The sequence below is a fragment of the Nomascus leucogenys genome, chromosome 22a (genome assembly GCF_006542625.1).
Source record: "Nomascus leucogenys isolate Asia chromosome 22a, Asia_NLE_v1, whole genome shotgun sequence".
NCBI lineage: Eukaryota > Metazoa > Chordata > Mammalia > Primates > Hylobatidae > Nomascus > Nomascus leucogenys.
The window spans coordinates 73,271,061-73,293,150 of record NC_044402.1 but is presented as its reverse complement, the minus strand read 5'-3'; the positions used below and the strand labels follow the sequence as shown (position 1 = coordinate 73,293,150).

At 40.4% G+C, this 22,090-nt stretch overlaps 1 protein-coding gene across 4 annotated transcripts in view; it reads right to left on the bottom strand.

Moving 5' to 3' along the window:
* The window catches only part of RAPGEF4 (Rap guanine nucleotide exchange factor 4), a 331,431-nt gene that overhangs the window by 112,151 nt on the left and 197,190 nt on the right, over positions 1-22,090 (bottom strand). For all 4 annotated transcript variants that reach the window (XM_030803682.1, XM_030803683.1, XM_030803684.1 and 1 more), the window contains one exon: positions 19,019-19,038. In XM_030803682.1, the coding sequence (XP_030659542.1) occupies positions 19,019-19,038 (20 nt within the window). The remainder of the gene's footprint in view (positions 1-19,018; positions 19,039-22,090) is intronic.

The window sequence follows — 22,090 nt, the reverse complement described above, 5'->3', positions numbered from 1 at the left end:
AATTATCAGACTCAATACTGTTAAGATGTCAGTTCTTCTCAGCTTGATCTATAGATCCAATGAATCCCAATCAAAATCCCAGGAATCTATTTTGTAGATATATAGACAAACTGATTCTGCAATTACTGGAAAGGTAGAGGACCTAGACAGAATAGTGTATTAGGCTGTTCTTGCATTGCTATAAAGAAATACCTGATACTGGGTAATTTACAAGAAAAGAGGTTGAATTGGTGCACGGTTCTGAAGGCTGTACAGGAAACATAGCAGTATCTACTTATGGGGAGGCCTCAGGGAGCTTTTACTCATGGTGGAAGGTGAAGTGGGAGCAGGCACTTCACATGGAAAAAGCAGGAACAAGGGACAGAGAGTTGTGGGGAGGTGCCACACTTTTAAATGATCTGATCTCATGAGAACTCACGATCACCAAGACAGCACCAAGCCATGAAGAATCTGCCCCCATGATCCAATCACCTCCTACCAGACCTCGCCTCCAGCATTGGGATTACAATTCAACATGAGATTTGGGCAAGGACAAACATCCAAACTATATCAAATAGTCAACACAACACAGAAGAAAAAAGTGGAGGACTCATGCTACCTAATTTCAATAATAATAATAATATCTATTCTCATAGTAGGAAGTCTTGATATGATATGATGAAAACAGTAGAACTCGGTGGCCTTCTCCCCAAAACCAATAATCCTAGTCTAATCTTGAGAAAAACATTAGACAAATTCTAAGTGAGGGATATTCTACAAAATGCCTGACCAGTATCTCTTAAAACTGTCATAGTTATCAAAAACAAGGAAAGTCTGAGAATTATAATAAAGCTAGCAATTAAGACAGTGAAATATTGGTGAATGAACAGACAGGTAGATGAATGGAACACAATATGAAGTCCAAAAATAGACCCAAATAAACATAGTCAACTGATCTTTTACAAAGGAACAAAGACAATTCAATGGAGAAAAGACAGTCTTTTCAAGAAACGGAGCTGGAAAAAGTGGATGCCCATATGCTAAAAAAAATGAATCTACACACAGACCTTATGCCTTATACAAACATCTGTACCTCAGAAATGATTATAAACCTAAATGTAAAACACAAAACTATAAAATTTCTAGAAGAAAATATAGGGGAAAATCCAAATGACAGTTTGGTGATAAGTTAGATACAACAACAAAAGCATAATCCATGAAAGAAAAAAAATGAATATTGGACTTGACTGAAATTAAAAACTTTTTCTCTACTAAGGACACTGTTAAGATGAAAAGTGAAACCACAGACTGGACTGCAAAACTCATACCTGATAAAGGACTTGTATCTAAAATATACAAAGAATTCTTCAAACAATAAGAAAAGAACCAATTTTTTTAAATAGGCAAAGACACCTCAACAAAGAAGACAGACGTCAAACAGCACATGAAAAGATACTCAATATCATCTGTCATTAGGGAAATGGAAATTAAAACAAGAATGAGATACCACTACATATCTATTAGAATGGCTTTAAAAAACTGTCAGTACCAAGCTGGCGAGGACGCAGAACAAAGTAACTCTCATTCACTGCTAGTGGGAAAACAAAATGGTACAACCACTTTGGAAGACAATTTGGCAGTTTCTTACAAAGCTAAATATAGTGTTACCACACAATCTAGCAATTGTGCTCCTAAGAATTACCCAACTGATTCGAAAACTTATCTCCACACAAAATCTGCCCACAAATATTCATAGCAGTTTTACTCATAATTGCCAAAAAATGAAAGCAGCCAAGATTTCCTTCAAGAGAAGAATAAATAAATAAACTGTAGTACATTTATATAATGGAATACTATTCAGTGATAAAGGAAAGAAACTATCAAGCAATGCAAGGACATTGAATCTTAAGTGCATATTGCTAAGTGAAAGGCTACATGCAGCATGATGTCATTTATATGACAGGTTGGAAAAGGCAAAACTTTATCGAGAGTAAACAAATTGTGGTTTCTATGGCTTCAGACATGGAGGAGGATTAAATAGGTAAAGCACAGGGAATTGTTTAGGGCAGTAAAAGTATTCTGTATGATACTGTAATGGTGCATACATGACACTATACATCTGTCAAAACTCATATAACTTTACAGCACAAGGAGTAAAACTTAATATATGCAAATTCTAAAAATCATTTAGAAGGTTAGGGTATCCCAGGATGGAATGCATACTGTGACAAAATAATTTGACTGTATAATAAATGCATGAAATAACTTCAATGAAGGGAGTGGCAGAGCAGAGGCAGGTGAGGAAGGTGCTGACTTAAGAAATGAGTGGAGCGTAAGAGACTGAAGGCAAGGACATTGCACACAGTGCTCTATTCTACTTGATAACATTTGTTTCCCGTGGGGGCCCAGGCAAACAGTTTAAACCACTGTAAATGTATATGGGAATTAGACAGTTAAATAAATAGGTGGCAGATGGTACAAGCCAAATTTCTTACTGTTGGGAGTGGGAGGTTACAAAGAGGCAAGGAGAAAGGACTAGAATGATCCATGTGGTAATGGATTAGAGTTGGAGAAATCAGTATGAAGTCATGCTTAGCCATAGATACAGATGGTTGTCTCTGTGTGTGTGCGTGTGTGTGTGTGTACTTAGATATGCATATATGTACAGGTTAGGATGCACACATATATTTAGTTGCTATGTCAGATGACAGGGCTTAAGACATCCTAGTAGCAACAGCATGCCTAGCACCAAGATCTTGCTAACACCATTCTTTCATCAAAGGAACCAAGATCCTTGGCAAAATGGCTGACTCTGAGACTAGACCCGAGAATATACATGCAACTACTTGTGCCACAGGTAAGGCAGTGCTCAATAAAACAAAATAAAACAAAGCATAGTGATGGGAGTGTGTCAAAGGAATACAGGAGCCAAGGGAAAGAGCTCCCAGTGGCCAAAGCTGGAACAATTTGAGCAATAAAATTAACATGGTAGTATTGGATTATAACCCAAAGTGTAAAATAAATATCCATGAGTGCATAGTGATATAAAAAAATGACAGAATAAACCAATCAACATGAGAAAAGAGACAAATCCCCCTCACAAAGGAATTCCAAACAATGTAGCTATTCTGCTATCAAGAAGCTGGAGCCTAGCTCCTTGCTCCTTAAGTGTGAGCTGTGTGCACGATGACTTCCTTCCAAAGAGTTCAGTATGGAGAGTGGGGCAGGAGTTGTGGGAGAGTGACTTTACAGTGGAGAAACTTGCAGACACTACCTCAGCCAGATGATCAAGGTCAACATCAACAGTGATAAGTCATACTAACAGTATATATTCTTGATATGATGTGATGAAAATATGGTCTTCCCCAAACCCCTAGCCCCAGTCTAATATTGAGAAAAACATTAGACAAATCCCAATAGAGGGACATTCTACCAAATACCCGACCTATATCCCTTAAAACTGTCAGTTATGCAAAACAAGGCAAGTCTGAGAAACGGATAGCCAAAAGGAGCCTAAGGAGACATGGCGACTGAATGTGAAGTGGTGTCCTGGATAGAAGTTTAGAATAGAAAAAGGACGTTAGGTAAAAATGAGGGAAATCTAAATAAACTACGGACTTTTTTTTTTCTTTAAGAGACAGGGTCTTTCTCTGCTGCCCAGGTTGGAGTACAGTGGCATAATCATAACTCACAGCAGCCTCAAATTCCGGGCTCGAGTGATCCTCCTACCTTAGTCTCCCAAGTAGGTAGGACTACAAGCAGGTACCACCATGCCTGACTAATTAAAAAAGTCTTTTTTCTTTTTTTTTTTTTGCAGAGAGAGGAGTCTCACTGTGTTGCCCAGTCTGGTCTTGAACTCTTGGTCTCAAGTGATCCTCCTACCTTGGCCTCCCAAAGTGCTGGGATTACAGGTGTGAGCTACCACATCCAGCCTTAAACTATGGACTTTAGTTGGTGATAATGAATCAATATTTGTTCATTAAGAAAATACTCTTATAAATAAAGACAAATTAAAGATTCTCTCAGATGAGAAAAAATTTAGAATTCGTAGCCATCACAAGTGCTTTAAAAGAATTTCTTTAAAAAGTTCTTCAGGCAGAAGAGAAATGATACCAGAGGAAAACTAAGAACATCAGGAATGAAGGAAGAGCAACAGCAATATAACAAAAATAATTCCAGTAATGGGACAGGGATGGTGTGAAAAGTAACTTTGACAAGATATAAATAGCTATTTAAAAAAAATTATTGAAAAAAATAATAAAAATGTATTGCAGAGAAAATTCATTCTGCATTATGGTTGAGACAATATTAACTAATTTAAAAAATCCTTTAAAAATTTAATTGAAAAAGGAAGAATATGAAACTATCTATACAGTGTAAACTAAATTTTGTTTCTATTTGTATACATTTTCCTGTGTGTTAACTATATAAACACACAGAGCTCTGGGAGGTAGCATTTACAGAAGTTTTTTTGGGCAGGGGATGGAGTCTCGCCTGTTGTCCAGGCTGGAGTACAGTGGCTCAATCTCAGCTCACTACAACCTCTGCCTCCTGGGTTCAAGTGATTCTTCTGCCTCAGCCTCCAGAGTAGCTGGGACTATAGGCACACACCGTCATGCCTGGCTAATTTTTTATACTTTAGTAGAGACAGGTTTCACCGTGTTGCCCGGGCTGGTCTTGAACTCCTGAGCTCAGGCAACCCACCCACCTCGGCCTCCCAAAGTGCTAGGATTATAGGCATGAGAAAGATTTTTAAAAACACTTATTTTTCCAAATATTCAACATAAGTATTATATTTATGATCAGAAAGAGATAACTATTATTTTTTAAAATCCACTGTCTTGCTAGACTTCATTTTAGACTCTTGGCAGAAACACCTCCTTTTAGGCACAAAGTATAAACATCAATGACTTATCTAAATGTAAATTTGGCTCACAGACTTTAAAGACTTAAAAATGTAGATTAAAAAGGAACAATTCCTGTAATATTCTAGGAAAAATGAGATTGATTATGTCATGTACTGTTGGAGCACCCACTCTAAGTAGCTCAAAAGACTTAAGATCAAACCTTGTTAATCTCCACATCATATATGTTAAGAAGACGGTGCAAAAGAAAATTTGATTCTGATTGAATGGAATGCATGGACTTTCTAAAGCACAATGCTCACTGCAATCACAGCTACTGTAAAATGTGATGTCAACATTATTTTCATAAGTGCATCTGTCCAACTTCTTCATAAACAAGGCATGAAGACTAGCCCGCAATGAGATATTGATTGTATTATGATGTTATTTGAGTACATCAATCGAAGGGGGCAGGTTTTTTTTGGCAGTCAGCAGAATGCACATCACTGGTGAGGAGCAATGAACAGCTCTCACTTCCCATCGTTCCTTCTCCTTCTGGGCACAGACCTCCCCATGAACAGAGCTGTGTATTCCACCTACACTGGCTCAGAGTGGGGATAGAGGGGCCATGTGACCCACCATAGGCCAGCCAGAGTCCTTCCCCTATGCTCTCTCATTGTGGCTGCTGGGGAGGAACCAGGAGCTGTTGGTTGCCATGTTTCTAGGCTGGGGAAGAAGCAACAAGAGGTAGAGCCATCGGCTCCCATCAGCCCAAGGCCGGCTCCACTGTGAACCCCCAATTTCCTCTCTTGTTTGTTTTTTTTGAGACAGGGTCTGGCTCCGTCACCCAGGCTGGAGTGTGATGGTACCATCTTGGCTCACTGCAGCCTCTGCCCCTCAGGCTCAAGCCATCCTACCACCACAGTCTCCTGAGTAGCTGGGACTACAGGTGTGTGCCACCACACCTGGTTAATTTTTGTATTTTTTGTAGTGACAGGGTCTCACCACATTGCCCAGGATGGTCTCGAACTCCTAGGCTCAAGTGATCCTCCCACCTCTGCCTCCCAAAGTGCTGGGATTGCAGGTGTGAGCTACCGCCCCCGGCCTCTTGTTTGCTTTCGAGGTGGCTTGATCCAGGTTTCTGCCACCTGTAACCTGAAGTCTGGAGTTATATAGTAACCTAATAATTCTGTAGCCTTGTGAAGAGGGAGAATGTTGGGGTGGGGGGTGAATAATGAAAATTTTTTTTTTTTACTGCAACCATAACAGATGAAATGAAACACTGTTGTCTCAGAAATCCTTCTGGTTCAGGTGACAAGGCTCTTAGAGTGTGTATTTTGGTATTTTGGTACTTAACTCCAATCTCTCTCAATACCACATTCTGAAATAATTGTCTGTTTACCTATCTCTCTCCTCCATTAGGTGGTTTGCTCTTTGAAATCAATAATTCATTGCATTGGACTTTTTGGATTTTGTATCTCCAGAGCCAACATGGTACACAGTAGAAACTCAATAAATGTTAGTTAATATAAAAAGGATTTAAATAGGGCCGGGCGCGGTGGCTCACATCTGTAATCCCAGCACTTTGGGAGGCCAAGGCAGGTGGATCACCTGAGGTCAGGAGTTCGAGACCAGCCTGACCAACATGGTGAAACCCAGTCTCTACTAAAAAATACAAAATTAGGGCATGGTGGTAGGTGCCTGTAATCCCAGCTACTTGGGAGGCTGACGCAGGGGAGTTGCTTGAACCCGGGAGGTGGAGGTCGCAGTGAGCCGAGATTGCACCATTGCACTCCAGCCTGGGTGACAGAGCAAAACTCTGTCGCAAAAAAAAAAAAAAAAAAAAAAAAGATTAAATAAAATATAGTCATTTTTTCTACTATTAAAAAATTACCTCACTCCTTCAAACTTTATTAATTAGAAATTTGTGACTAGGCTAGAAAAATTAATTTACTCAAGGAAAAAGGGGATTATTAACCCATTTAGTAGTGTAAGAAACTGTAAAAAGAATGATTAAACTAATTAAGAGAATAAATTGTTTCAAGCAGGCCGTAGCCATTTAAAGTCACCTATTCATATAGAAATAATTTGTGAGCTAAGTTACAAATAACATCCCTCTACCTATTCATTAAATTAGGTCCCTTAGGATGTCTATTAAATAATGCTTTGTTAGCCTGGTTCACTTAGCTGTTTTTACTTGAAATATTACATAAATCAACCTTTTATTAATTTAAAAGGTGACACCTGAAATCATATACAGCGTTAACTTATAAACATAAATGATCTTAAATCTATAACATATAATAGAGGGCCAAAACAAACCTGATAAAATTCTTGCTGATTTATGTCTCATTATTTCATTTCTTTCAGACACATTTTAATTTCATTCATGCCCCGGGCATGTGCTACTCAGTGAAAATCCTTACCATCTATCTCATTATCACTCTCTAGTCTAATGTTTATCATTATTAGCTATTGACTGGACCCAGGTACAGTGCAAAAGTCTAATTACACTTCATTCTTGGATACTGCCCAGTACAGGGACCTTCAAACCAGGTCTCCAAACTCACTCTACTCTCATCCTTCCTTCCCTCAGTTGATGGCAGTTGCATCCTTCCACGTGTTCAGGCCAAAACCCTTGAAGTCACCCTTGAGTCCTTTCTCTCTTACCTTGTATTTAATCCATCAGAAAATCCTACAGACTCTATTTCCAAAATCCATCTAGAATGCAACACTTTCCACCCCTCCACTGCAACTCCACCATCATCTCTAGCTTTCCATGAAGTACACACGAGTTTTCTAGGATTCAAAGAATTTAGTAACACTGTTATTTAAAACTACTTCCATCCCCAGCTTCCTATTTTTGTGAATGAGTTTTCCCAGGGCTTGCATACATAAAAACCAAGAAGAATGAAACTGCTATTTCCTAAAGGTACATGAATTGACTTTTTAAAATAATTCATTTTTTAAAACACTTGCCAAGTCACCCAGTGATGCATTTCTAATAGTAATTTACTTTAATGTTTAATAATTTTGTACAGAAATTTATAAAATATTTATTTTGTTTTGATGATCATATATAACTACTTATTGTCATAACTCAATCTAGAAGAAAAATTGTAACAAAGATCCATGGTCACAAGAGATTTTAAAACACGGATATTTAAATGTAAGTACATATTTTTGATACATGTTCAGTATGAGGGTGATCCATAAGAGACTTTCAATCACAAACATACGTTACAACGTGAAGCTGCCATACTAACCCTGGGCAGCTCATATTTGGACAGTTAACATGAGTAAAAAATAATCTATTTAAGATGCTGTTGTGTTTGAGTCTTTATTATTACAGCTGAACCTGGATGACAAAGTCATCTGGCCTGGAAAACAATATGTTACAATAGAATAAAATTCTATGGAGGAAATAAAATGGGAATATGATTTAAACAACAAAAGGAAATAATATAATGTTGTAACTATTAACAAACTTGTTCATATATTTTTTTAAGTGGTGAGCAACAAATTATTTTTCACAATGCCTGGTCTAATATACTGTATGCATTCCATAAAAACTTGCTGATTAATAGACCCATTCCTTGAGAAAATTTGTTTAACTTACAGGACTGGAACTCAATTATTCTGTACGGACTTGCAGACCAGAGCATGCTACATTTAGCAAAGTCAAATAGCAACAATATGTGAGAATGGAAGACTATATATGTGCACATATGAATGGATGAATGAGTGAATGAGCTGGTTATTTTGGTGGTTTCCAAGTACTAGGAATCTTACAAACGAAAATAACATTTACTACTAATATTTCCACTTTTCATCCAAATATCTTGTGCCATGTAACTAAAACTTGAAGGTTAGACATGGATGAACACTGGAATGACCACCAGAGGGAGCCCACGTGTTTTTCTGAATATGGCAGACACCAAATTGAGAAAAAGGAAGAAAACACACACAAAATATAAAGCTGGGAGTGGGCGCATGGGGGGGGGGGGGAGGTGGGGAGTCGGGGCGTGCGAGGAGGGGCGGGAAGGGGAAAGGGAAGCATTACCTGTTTCAGTCATTTAAGAGACTATATTTTTGAATGATAGAACCATTTATGCATCTATGTTACAAATCCTTTTACTAAGGCCGGGCGCGGTGGCTCACCCTTGTAATCCCAGCACTTTGGGAGGCCGAGGCGGGCGGATCACGAGGTCAGGATATCGAGACCACGGTGAAACCCCGTCTCTACTAAAAATACAAAAAATTAGCCGGGCGTGGTGGCGGGCGCCTGCAGTCCCAGCTACTCCGAGAGGCTGAGGCAGGAGAATGGCGTGAACCCGGGAGGCGGAGCTTGCAGTGAGCCGAGATTGCGCCACTGCACTCCAGCCTGGGCGACAGAGCGAGACTCCGTCTCAAAAATAAATAAATAAATAAATAAAATCCTTTTACTAGGCAGCTGTACACTGCAATGCTTTGACACTTATAAAAGGAGAATTGGTTAAATGTAAGATTTAAAAAATCTCACATACCCTAAAACTAGCAGGTCCTGGGTGGGCTGCTGTGATAACATCCATGACTCTCCGCTGTGCCCCAAACAAGCCAGCTGCCCTCTCCAGCTTATCTTTGTGTTCCTGCTCTCACTCTCTATTCCGGTTCATCTTTGTGGTTAACTTTGGAGGAAGGTTTGGGTGTGGCTTCCTCACTTTGTTTGGGATTGGGCTATCAAATTACAGCACCAGAGGAGCATTTGGTGTGACTTGGGAATTTCTGATTCTCCTGTCTGAGCCGTTATAAGGACAGTAAGATGAATGACTTTCCATTTGTTATCCTGAAGTCTTCCCAGAACTGAGAATTGAACCAAGTGCTAACAGGAAGCAAGAGCACCTCTCTAAGGCTTTCCAGGCCCAATCTCCACTTACACCAGAACCCACAGGCCTGCCTCAGAGAGACCCCCCCAAGCTAGAAAAATATCCTGGGAATGAGGCTATAGAAACAGGATGTGATCTTATCTAGAATTACGCTCCACGTAAACTGAATAGAATGTTTTCTATTTGAGATCAGTGTCGAGTTTTGGAATCCCCTCCCACCTGTCCAGCCCCCCCCCCCGCCCCCCACCGCCTGGCTTGATCTTACTAATCCTTTTATTGTGGTAAGTCAGATCACCATTATACCAGTGAGGAAACTGAAGCTCCTGGAAATGAGTGACTTGTTCAGTGTCACTGGCTATTAAGTGTCAGGGATGGGAACTGGCAAACATGCGCTTCTAGGGACATGGATTGTAACAATGGATGAGTATTGAACCCCGTCATACTAATGTCTTTGGAGACACAAAGAAAATTATTGTCTTCCTTTTCCCTCAAACTACAATTGAGTGAAAAGCATGACAGAAGCGAATTCAATGACTTAGCCCTTGTTTTACCCAAAATTTTCATGGTATGTTTTCTCAAGTTTCTTTTGTGTCTGGATGGGGTGATCATAAATCATGTATGCAAATAAATTAGCACAAACAAATTGAATTCCACAGGCTTAGGTACTGGGCTGAACGCTGCTAAATTTAACATGCTTATTAATGCCTTGAATATGGAATCAAATCAAAAACATTCTTATCAAATTTAACAATGATACCCAATTGAGCGGGGGTGGCTGGCAGTTAGGAGAGCTAGTTTGAAATTTAAAATGACCTTGACAAACAGAAAAGGAAAAAGAGGGCAACATTCAATAGAAAGCTTTGCAAAGTAATTCATTCAAAAGAGGGGGCAAACAAAGAGAACAACAGAAACGAGGGAGTATTGACTGGGTAATTATAACGGAAAAGGAGCTGGAGGTCAGAGTGAACAATAGCCTCCAAACTCAAGCTAGTTCTGTCATTTTAAAAAAGAAGGCATGATTTTGAGAAGTAAAATAGGGGGAAACTCAAGCTAATTCCCCCTCCAGACTCAAAATAGATCAAGCTCTTTGAGGAGGGGTGAGGAAGGTGTCTTGTTGGGACACTGGAATGCCTATGGCTTGGAAGCCAGGTTTTTATAACTTTGAAAGGGATCCTTAGAAAGAAGAGTGCCCAAAATAATTCAGAAGAGAAAATTCAGGTACTCTTTTCCTGTGTTCATGCAACGCTATCAGCCTGACATATTGTTTTCCTTCCCCCCGGGTAGCACCCACCCAGACATTGTCTCCTCTGTGGGGCTACTTTGAACCCTTTCCCTTCTTCTTAAGAACTTCACAGTCCCACTATGTGTCTCCACAAAGCAGATACTAGAGGCCAGCACTGGCTAAGTCCTTGGCATACATTATCTCATTAATACTCTTGAACACCTCCCTGGGCAAGATGCTACTATTATTCGCCTTCTGTAGATGAGGAAACAAATGAGTAAGGCAGTTAAGTAACTTGTTCATGTTCCCACGTTAGAAATTGGCAGAGCTGGGAGTTTAACTGAAACCCTAAGAGCTCCTAAATCCCTGTCCTGAGGCCACACTGCCCTGACGACATGAGCACCCACAATACTTCACTGTTCTTATTTGTTCACGTGCGCTTCTGTCTAGGCTGCAGTGCCATATTTTCATAGTCCTATATGATGGCCTGAGATTGATCAACAAATGTTCATTAAATTGAAGGTTTTCAAGCAAGCAGTGGTATATTCCATGGGTGTTTCTGAGTCATTCTTTGGCTGAAGGGAAATAGAAAAGAAAACTAAATTAAACTAAAAAGGATTTAGACATTTATAAAAACTGGCAATAGGAATTCTGAATGATTCTGGACCATATTAGTAAGGGTGATTTGACCATTTTCTTTTCTGAAAATTTTAAAGAATTGAAATTGTTATATGCATATTTACACATGTACAAATACATATGTATGTGTCTATATATATTATGTGTAAGTGTATATATATGTGCATTTACCTGTCATCTGTCTTCAATGTCATGTCACCTAAAGGTAAAGAGGGTGACTACGGAATATTTAATATCTGTGGACTCAGGGAGCCTGCCTGACACAGAATTGTTGGTAGAAGAGAATCTAAACCCTAAACGACATGTCAACACTGGATTAGTTTATCCAATCTGAGAACACTACAATTTTTTCTGCTAACCATAAGACATATTTTGCAAATAATTTGTTCTCAGTTTCTCAAAACAATAAAAATCCAAACACATCAAACATAAAGGATACTATCTATTTTATCTTCACGGTTAATTGAGATAACATGCTAGCAGCCCAAAGTAACTGGTGATGACGATAATTGCCTTCAGTACAGGATAAAATATCTCTGAAGACAGCAATATACTCTCCCACAGCTTGGAAGCAGCAGCTGTGTACATTACTAATAACATGACATCACACTCCTCCCTCTCCGCTGACAGTGGAACAATTCTGAGCCGCATCTCAAGGCCATGAAATGTTTTAAGTGAGAGCAAGAACAAGCTGTTGGCCAAAGAGAAACTCATTTCTTTTATTATTATTATTATTATTAAACTATCGAACATTACACAGGTTATCTGGGATAGCTTGCCAAATCAAATTCTGATGACTGAAGATGGAGGGAGCATATTCAAAGCAGGGCCGTGCAGTATATTTCACCTGCAACCCTAGAAAATCGTCAGCATGGCAGCAGCATTAAAAAGTTCTATTTCGTAAGAGAGATTTTAAAAATTGCAAAGAAACCAAACATAGACTATTAAAACAATCACCAAATGTAATTCATAGTATTACAAAAATAATTCTAAAACATAGCAATGAATCATCACCCCAATACATCTCCTTTCACCAACAAACTCACGGCAAGCAGGTCCTAGGAACAATGTCCAGGGCATTCAAAAGCAACCAACACATGGCATAACTGACAACAGAAGGATCAGAGTTCTAGAGTATTACCTACATTTCCTATTTACCATTTAGATGGATGACAACTACACGTCATCCTAAAAATGCAATTAGCTTACCACTGCAGAAGCTAGAGAGAGAGATGGTATGGCTAGCTTTTGTAAGAGTTGAGGAACAGATGGAATAAAAAGCAGAAAGAAATTCAGCAAGGACAGTCTGCCCCATAAAATGCATAACTCACAAGTACAAAAACAAACATTTCCTCAGAGACTGGAGAGCTGAAGTTGTTCTTGGCACCTTCAACATGAAGTCACGGTGTTTTCTAGAAGGTGGGGCAAAATAAGTCCTGGCTCGGGGGTTACGCTTTCTAATAGGCCAGCTAATGTAAGGAGTATTTACACACTACACAGCTCACAGGATTGGGCCAGCAGCACTGCTAATCTAATCTTCATTTGGGTGATAAGCCATGTGTCCTTCAAAATCAGGACAAGATGGCTCAAGATTTTCAAAGCTTCAGCATTTTGTGGTTTCGCTCTCCTATTAGAGTTTTGTACCCTGGCCAGTTACACAACAGTTTCAGAATGGTAATGGCACTAGTGAGGCCACTGGTACCCTAGAGCAGAGGGACACAGCTGCCAGGGGTACACCGGTGACACTGGCCAAGGTGTCTTCATAGGTTCGGCCTGGATCAATCATGTAAAGCAGGGTTTTAAAAACTGTGTTCCGCAGAAAACAGTTTGAATTCAGTTGGTCCTTGAAAGGTGGAGTTGAAAGGGTTTACACAGCCTTATGGGATTATCTCTGATTGTTGGTTTTTTCTTTTTCTTTCTTTTTTTTTTTTTTTTAGAGACAAGGTCTCACTCTGTCACCCAGGCTGGAGTGCAGTGGTATGATCCTGGCTCACTGCAGCCTCAACTCCTGGGCTTAAGCAATCCTTTTGCCTCAGCCTCTCAAGTAGTTAGGATTACTGGCATGAGCCATCAATTATTTGAATTTTTAATATTTTAAGTTTGTATGAGGATACATAATTTCTTATTTCTTTATCTGGCCCAGAATTTCATTGTCTTAGCCAGTCTGTAGTGATAAAATGTTGTCATATAATAGGTGGAAAATATTCTAATTTGTTCTCTCTAACCTTAAAAAAGAGCAACAATAAAGATAAATAAACGTTATTGTATTCCCTAAAAATTCCCCAAATTCCTAACGTTTTGACCCTCACAGTCAAAAGGTTCTTATTATTCTACTGCCCTTCCCTTAATGAGAATTTCCACAAACTGTGAAACTTATTTCCTTACTAGTTACCATTTGAAACCTTACATCTTTATAATAATTTCTAAAACTTATTCTTCATATAAATGACCCATAGTTTTTAAAGTTTGAGAAACTCCTGCTTTAAGTAATCTCCTTAAGATGAGACTTGCCAAGTGGTTTGAGATGATCTCCAGGCTGGGTCATTACTAATTACTAGCACGGATTCTTCTAGCACTTGGGAAACAACTGAGCTCCACATTGATAGTGATTTATAGTGAGAAAGCATTCTTCAGTATTTAGCAAAAAGCTTATTAATCATACTATGAATACTATAACTGCCTAAAAAATGAGGACCTCGGGCTGAGCGCAGTACCTCACACCTGTAATCCCAGCACTTTGAGAGGCTGAGTCGGGCAGATCACAAGGTCAAGAGATCGAGACCATCCTGGCCAACACGGTGAACCCTTGTCTCTACTAAAAATACAAAAATTAGCTGGGTATGGTGGCACGTGCCTGTAGTCCCAGCTACTCAGGAGGCTGAGGCAGGAGAGTCACTTGAACCCAGGAAGCAGAGGTTGCAGTGAGCTGAGATCACACCACTGCACTCCAGCCTGGCAACAGAGCGAGACTCCGTCTTGAAAAACAAACAAACAAACAAAAAACACACAAAAAATGAGGACCCCAGATGATCCTCTGGGAAACAAGATGTTTATAAATCAGGAAATGAGATTATGTTGTAATATTTCCGTGAGTCTACTTCTCTGGCTCCTTCCACACTGAAGGAAAGTATTACCTTCTAAAACTAGGAAACCCCATAGCAGTTGCCCTTTCAGAAGTATGGAGCACAATAAGCAACAAAATCTGCATAAGTAGCCAAAAATTAAAGACGGTCATTATTTCAAAAGGCAACCGTAACATTCAGCATTCAACATTCAAGCTCTCTTATCATTGTGATTTTTAACTTCAGTGTTAAACATGGTCAGTCAGGTATAGCACATATAAAAGAAAGAAACAAATACAACTTTAATAGATCAAAGAGAATTCCTTTAACAATCACAACCCTATCAAAATAATCAACTTGCTTTATTGGCTCCACGGTTTTGCTTCCTTCCTTCTTTCCTTCCTGTCTGCCTGTCTGCCTTCCCTCCTTCCCTCCCTCCCTCCCTCCTTTCTTTCCCTTCCTTCTTTCCTCCCTTCCCTCCCTCTGTCCCCCCTCCCCCTCCTTCCTTCCTTCCCTCCTTCCTTCCTTCCCTCCTTCCTCTTTCTTTTTCTCTTTCTCTTTCTTTCTTTCTTTCTTTCTTCCCTTCCTTCCTTCTTTCTTTATTTCTCTCTCTCTCTCCCTCCCTCTCTCTCTCTCTCTCTTTCTCTCTTTCTCTTTCTTCTCACTCGGTTGCCCAGGATGGATTGTGTAGTGATACAATTATGGCTCACTGTAGGCTCAACTTCCCAGGCTCAACTGATCCTCCTGGGACTACAGGTGTGCACCACCACATTCAGCGTGTGTGTGTGTGTGTGTGTGTGTGTGTGTGTGTGTGTACAGAGTCTCACTATGTGTCCTGGCTGCGTGGTTGTTTTTCCAACATTTTTCTTGATATTTCGTAGGTTCCAGGGTCCTGTATTATCTCACATTAAATGATGTCTCTATCAATTATAATAAATAGTAGACAAAATAATCCAGCAAGTAGCTGCCCATCCATTTATTCCTACAAAGATGCAATATATGAAAAGGAATTTATTTTTGTGCAAGGTAAGCCTGAGTCTGAGAATAAAATGTAGCTGGCAAGGCAGCCACAAATAGCACTTGTTGATGTGTGCATATTTGATTAAAAGTTAAACATGGTGGCTGGGTGCGGTGGCTCACACCTGTAATCTCAGCACTTTGGGAGGCCGAGGCGGCGGATCATGAGGTCAGGAGATCAAGACCATCCTGGCTAACATCGTGAAACCCCGTCTCTATTAAAAATACAAAAAATTAGCCAGGCATGGTGGCGGGCGCCTGTAGTCCCAGCTACTCAGGAGGCTGAGGCAGGAGAATGGCGTGAACCCGGGAGGCAGAGCTTGCAGTGAGCCGAGATCATGCCACTGCACTCCAGCCTGGGCAACAGAGTGAGAGTCTGTCTCAAAAAAACAAAAACAAAAACAAAACAGTTAAACATGGTGATTAACAAAATGATGAGGAGAAGCTGGGAAGGAGAATTTTTTTTTCTACAAATAATTTGTTTGGACACTGAAACAATAGTCTAAATGTTTTTATTTCAGTCCACAGGCATATTATTGTTGTTTTGAAACATAAGGGGAATATAACATTGCCCAGCATGTAGTTAAAGAAGCTGAAGGATAAAAGAAATCATCATAATACAACTTGTCTCCTACAAAATAAACATTTTCAATTAACATCACTTTAAGGCTCTTAAGCTTCTTTTTATCTTTCTAGCGCTTCAACTTTGCTCATGAATGTCTTTCATTTCATTTGCTGTACTTTGACTGATGGCATTGGAGGGCTTTCCTAATAACACATGGTGATGATACATCTACTCTATTTGCTAATAGAGAATTAAAGTGTGGTTCTCTGTTTGCTATAGAATCTGACCTACAATAGCCTAGACAAATACAAATAAACATATACTACTACTAGTATTAGGGAGATGGCCTGGCCAGTTCCCCAGATCTTTCAGAACAACATGCTAACAGTTCATTGTTTCTGACAAGCTCATTGTTCTGCAAACTTTAAATTCCTATTTTGTCACAAAGTGAGCTACATGATGACAGCTGTTAGGCCCTCTGCTTAGAGCCCTGTGCCTGTTGTTCCACTGCAGGGGGATCCCACCTAAAGGTCACTGGGTGCCCAACAGCCACCGCTTCCTTTTGAAGCCTAGAACATTTCAGCCCTCTCAGGGCTTGGACATGCTGTGTGAGCTCCCCACATCACTGATAGTCTCTTGATGAGGAAGGACAAGGCCTTTCTGTCTTCTTTATTTGGCAAATGATTTGTGTATTATTTGTTGTAGTTACTTTATGTAGTAAAGTACTTACGTCAAGGACCATGCTATTTCATCTGGCGTTATGTCTTAAACATCTTTTAATGTTGGACAGTCTCTTTATGTCCAACATTTTTATGTTGGAATCTTTATGAGCCTGATTATCTAGAGCTTGACTCAACATACAAAGATATTTTTAAAAAGTTTTTTGAATATCAATGGCAAGGTTCACTGAAGAAGGGGCAGCCATAAAAGGCAAAAGGACAGTTAATTTATTAAAGGGTAGGACATTTTTCAGAGGTGAAGAGTAGCTAGAAAATGATACAAGACTTGAGAAAATACTAACTAACCACATTAATAGTCCCAATGTTTACTGAGCCTACCTACTCTACTTGTCTGTCCTTTCTCCACATATTATCTCAATCAATATTCATAATTTCCTTTTAAGGTAACATCCACATTTTAAAGAGAAGATGACGATGTTTAGACAAATAAAGTAGCTTGGGCAAGACCACACACCTAGGAACTGAAATCCTTTGCCAGACCAAACGAAGTAAATTTTGGTGTAACATTTGAAGTGACATTGCTAGGTCTTAAACCCAAGTCTAGCCAGGTGTGGTGGCTCATGCCTGTAATCCTAGCACTTTGGGAGGCCCAGACTGATGGATCACTTGGGGTCAGGAGTTCGAGACCAGCCTGGCCAACATGGTGAAACCCCATCTCTACTAAAAATACAAAATTGGCTGGGTGTGGTGGCGCATGCCTGTAATCCCAGCTATTCGGCAGGCTGAGGCAGGAGAACCACTTGAATCCGGGAGGCAGAGGTTGCAGTGAGCTGAGATTGCACCACTGCACTCCAGCCTGGGTGGCAGAGTGAGACTCCATCACAAAAAAACAAAAACCAAAATCAACCCCCTTCCCCCCAAGTTTGTAGTCCTATAGCAGTGGGCTAGAATTCCCAACCAGTCCTTTTAAAACCAATACTATGAAAAGAGGAAGAGCTAAAGAAAGCCAGAGGCCGGGCGCAGTGGCTCACGCTTGTAATCCCAGCACTTTGGGAGGCCAAGGCGGGTGGATCACGAGGTCAGGAGATCGACACCACGGTGAAACCCCGTCTCTACTAAAAATACAAAAAATTAGCCCAGCTACTTGGAGAGGCTGAGGCAGGAGAATGGCGTGAACCCAGGAGGCGGGGCTTGCAGTGAGCCGAGATTGTGCCACTGCACTCCAGCCTGGGCGACAGAGCAAGACTCCGTCTCAAAAAATAAAAATAAAAAAAAAAAAAACCAGAGCCTGATACCTGAGAACGGATATGGAAATAATCTAAATTGAATTCAGAGAGTATATCTTCCCACAGACACGGGACTGAAAGCAGAAAAAGGCAAGGGTGACAATCCTGTAACATTGCCACTTGGATACAGCAATCAAAGGACATAATTATAAGGTGATACATCTGAAAGCCAACCAAGCACTGCTCCCAATCAATCACTGCATACTCCTATCATTAACCCTTCCATGTTGTTGTCTAAATTTAGATGTTAGTTAATAGAATGAATACTATTATTATTTACATGCAAAGGTATGCCACTAGACCATGGCCACTCTTGGAATGCTTGCTATTTCTTGGTGAAATCTTTGTCCTAAACCTTCTACTCTTTTACAGAAAGAATACAGTTTTACAGAAACAATTATAGCAATTAATTATTTTCAGTTTCCAAAGAGAAAGTTTAACACTAGTGCACTTGTATATAATTAGACAAATTCATCAACTGACCCTGAATTTCATGGTTTGTATTCCTGCTAAGGAAAAACAACTAGTTTTCTATATGCTATCAGGCTAATGATTGGTTTGACTGCCATGTATGCATCATCAGAAAAAGAAAACACTTAGCAATTGTAGCATTTGCCCCTAAAATAACCTTTCTTCAGACTGGTTACAATCAGGGACATGTGACAACCATGTCAGAGCAATCAACCTTCTCCCCTTTCTATTTCATAGTGACTTGCCAAAGATGCCAGAATGAGATTAGAAAAATATTTATTGCTCTGTTGAATGTGGGTCAAGAGCTCTCTTTGTTGGTAGGGTTACCATGATTATTTTTTACCTTATAACAATTTTTAGAAGATAGGCAGAGAGAGTAGCTACTCACGTTCTCCTTGTCAGGAATCCCTACAGGAGGAAAAAGAGACAGAGAGAGGCCATGAATTGTATAATCAACCGGTAAAGTGGAATTGAAATTTTGCTGAACCAAACCAAGTAAAATTTCAGTGTTTTCAATTTGCATTTCCGTGAAAACTTACATAATGCTGCTTAGAAATATAAAAACTTACATAATGCTGCTTAAATAAATCAATGAATCAGGAGCAGGGCCATGTGCCCAGACACCAAAACCCAGGCTTATTTTGCTTCTACCATATGGTTTACTTTCACAGAGGTAAATACCCATCACTGATTCATTCTCACCGTGAAAACAACTGATTCCACTGATTTAGGCACCAGAACACTCGGAATTTTGGAAAGGCACAACAACTCCTAAGTTTCACATGCTGTGATTTTACTTTGCAAACCACCCCACTCAGCTCTAGTGAGTTGAAGCTGGGGCAAGTAGCACATGAAAGACATTGGAAAACAACTTCCATTGTGAGCAAAGCAAATTCCTGCTATCTCCAAGTCAAGTCTGAGCGTGGCAGAGGCTGTTTCCAGGGGTATCTCAGTGTTCTGAGCTAGAAGGCTAATGACTCATCCATTTGCTCATTTGTCATTGATTTACAAACATTTCATGAGTATCTACTACAGGCAGTCCTATTCCTTTTTACCTCCTTCAGGCTTCTTCCCTGGTAAGGGTGGCCACACTCGGAGTTTCACTGCCCCAGCAGAGCTTAGTGTCTCCAGTACAGCAGGCACAAGTGAACTTATATAGAGGAGACAGAAACATAGGTCATTTTTACATGTGGCTTGCACCTATCTTCAAACTAGTCAAGCAGTATGAGGTGGTTTGCAACAAAAAAATACAACAATCCAAATTCTGAGTAAACAGGACATTTTGTTTTTACACAAGGAGCTACACAGGATTTACAGTATCAGCATTAAAAGAACTGAGTGCTGGCTGAATGCAGTGGCTCACACCTGTAGTCCCAGAACTCTGGGAGGCTGAAGCAGGTGGATCTCTTGAACCCAGGAGCTCGAGAGCAGCCTGGCCAACATGGTGAAGCCCGTCTCTACAAAAAATTAGCTGGGCATGGTGGTGCACGCCTGTAGCTACTTGGGAGGACCGCCTGAACCAGGTTGGTTAAGGCTATAGTGAGCAATGATCATGTCACTGCACTCCAGCCTGGGTGACAGAGTGAGATCCTGACTAAAAAAAAATAAAACAAAGACAAAAACGAAAAAGCAAAAAACCTGAGTGCTCATCCTAGTAGGTGGTAGTACAGAATGCAGGAGGGGTGAGGATGAAAGAGACTTTGGAAACATTCCCTAATAGAAGCTTTGATCCACAACTGGGACCGCGCAAGACATAAAAACACAGTCAGGAAAGAGGCAGAGAAGAGCTATTCTCTGAAACAGAGTATTAACAGGCTCGCTATCACTTCCTAGGTCTGTCAGAAAGAGGAAGGATGGTCTCAGATCAGCACTCTGAAGCTCTTCCCGAATCATCCATTCATCCGTCCACCCATCCATCATCCATCTGAAAGAACTAGGGTTGATTGTATGAGGTTATGGGATATAACAGAAGCTTACTTTCTAGCAGGTTCAATAAGATAAATACACAGTTGCACAAATCACCATATATGAGTAGCTGGAAATTAGGGTATCTGTAGAGAAATGACACTGAAAAGGTGATTTGAGGCCACGCAGGAACTTGACAGTTGGGCTAAGACATTAATAGTCTTGGAATTTCACCTTCCATGGCAGGCAACGGAAGATCATTGAAAGGTTTCAAGCAGCAGAGTGATATGATCAGGAGGAAGGAGGGAAGGAGACTGTCCAACATTAAAAGATGTTTAAGACATAACACCAGATGAAATAGCATGGTCCTTGACTGAAGTCCAGTTTGAGCAATCAGCAATAAAGACATTCGGTTGGGAACATTTGAATATGGATTGGGTGGTGGATGTTATTAAGGAAAATCATGCCAGCTACTAGGTGTGATTGTGATGCTCTGGTTACACATGAAAAAGTCCTTATTTTCAAAAATGCCTGGTGACGTATTTGGAATGACGTGTATACGTGATTGTGATTAGAAGAATATGGCAAAAATAATGTTAAAATGCATATTAATTTACCACTAAGAAATATATCGAAGTACTAAAATATTGACATCAGTTAAATGAAAGTGATGAAAATAAGGGTGTTAACTGTACCATTCTCTCCACTTTCTGTACATTTGAAATTCATAATAAAAAGTAAAAAATGTCTTGGGGAAATCAGGCCTAGACTAGACCAAGGGTGAGATAGTGAAGGTTCAGAGCCAGTTGAGTCATTTCTGCCCTAAAATCCAAGGAGATGAGGCCCAAGGCCAGGTGGCTGCAGACGGAACTGAAAGGAAGACCGTGAACACGCAAAGGAAGGGCGCTGGGCCGGGGCAAGCGGGGGTGATGGCAAGAGAAAGGAGGAGTTCAAAATGGCTGAGGTTTGGAGCCCAGCACAAGAGGAGAACAACAGAATTGTCAGAAACCGGCCTCTCCAGAGGAGGGGCTGGTTTTGCGGGAATCAGAATCTGTTCCCTTATCAACATTTTGAGCTTGAGGGGCCAGCAGGACATCCAGGTAGAAATAGAACCTGAGGTCACCTGGAAACTCAGGCTGCTCCTGGAAGGATCAAACAGAGGTGTTGGTTTGGGAAGTGTTTGTATCAGTTGCAGGAAAGGATGCCATGGAAGAGGGGAAAGTGAGTATGGAGAAGGAAAGAGAAAAGAAGCCATGGCTAAACTCTTCAGTAAGGGCGGGGGAAGAAGTACCTATGGAAGAGACCAAAATGTGAGTGGCTAGAGAGAGAGGAGGAAGCCAGGATAACACAGTGGCACCCCGGGAACCAAGGCGGAATGGAGTCTGGACATGGGCAGCGGGAACGATCGGGTCTGGTTATTGGTTGGTCACTGCTAACTTTAGAGTCGTTTATTCAAGAAGTATAGGGCAAAAGCCAGACTTTGAGGGGTTGAAGAGTGACTGGAGGTGAGGAAATAATAGCCAACGCCATTTGGGAGCTTTTTACATGCCTGGCG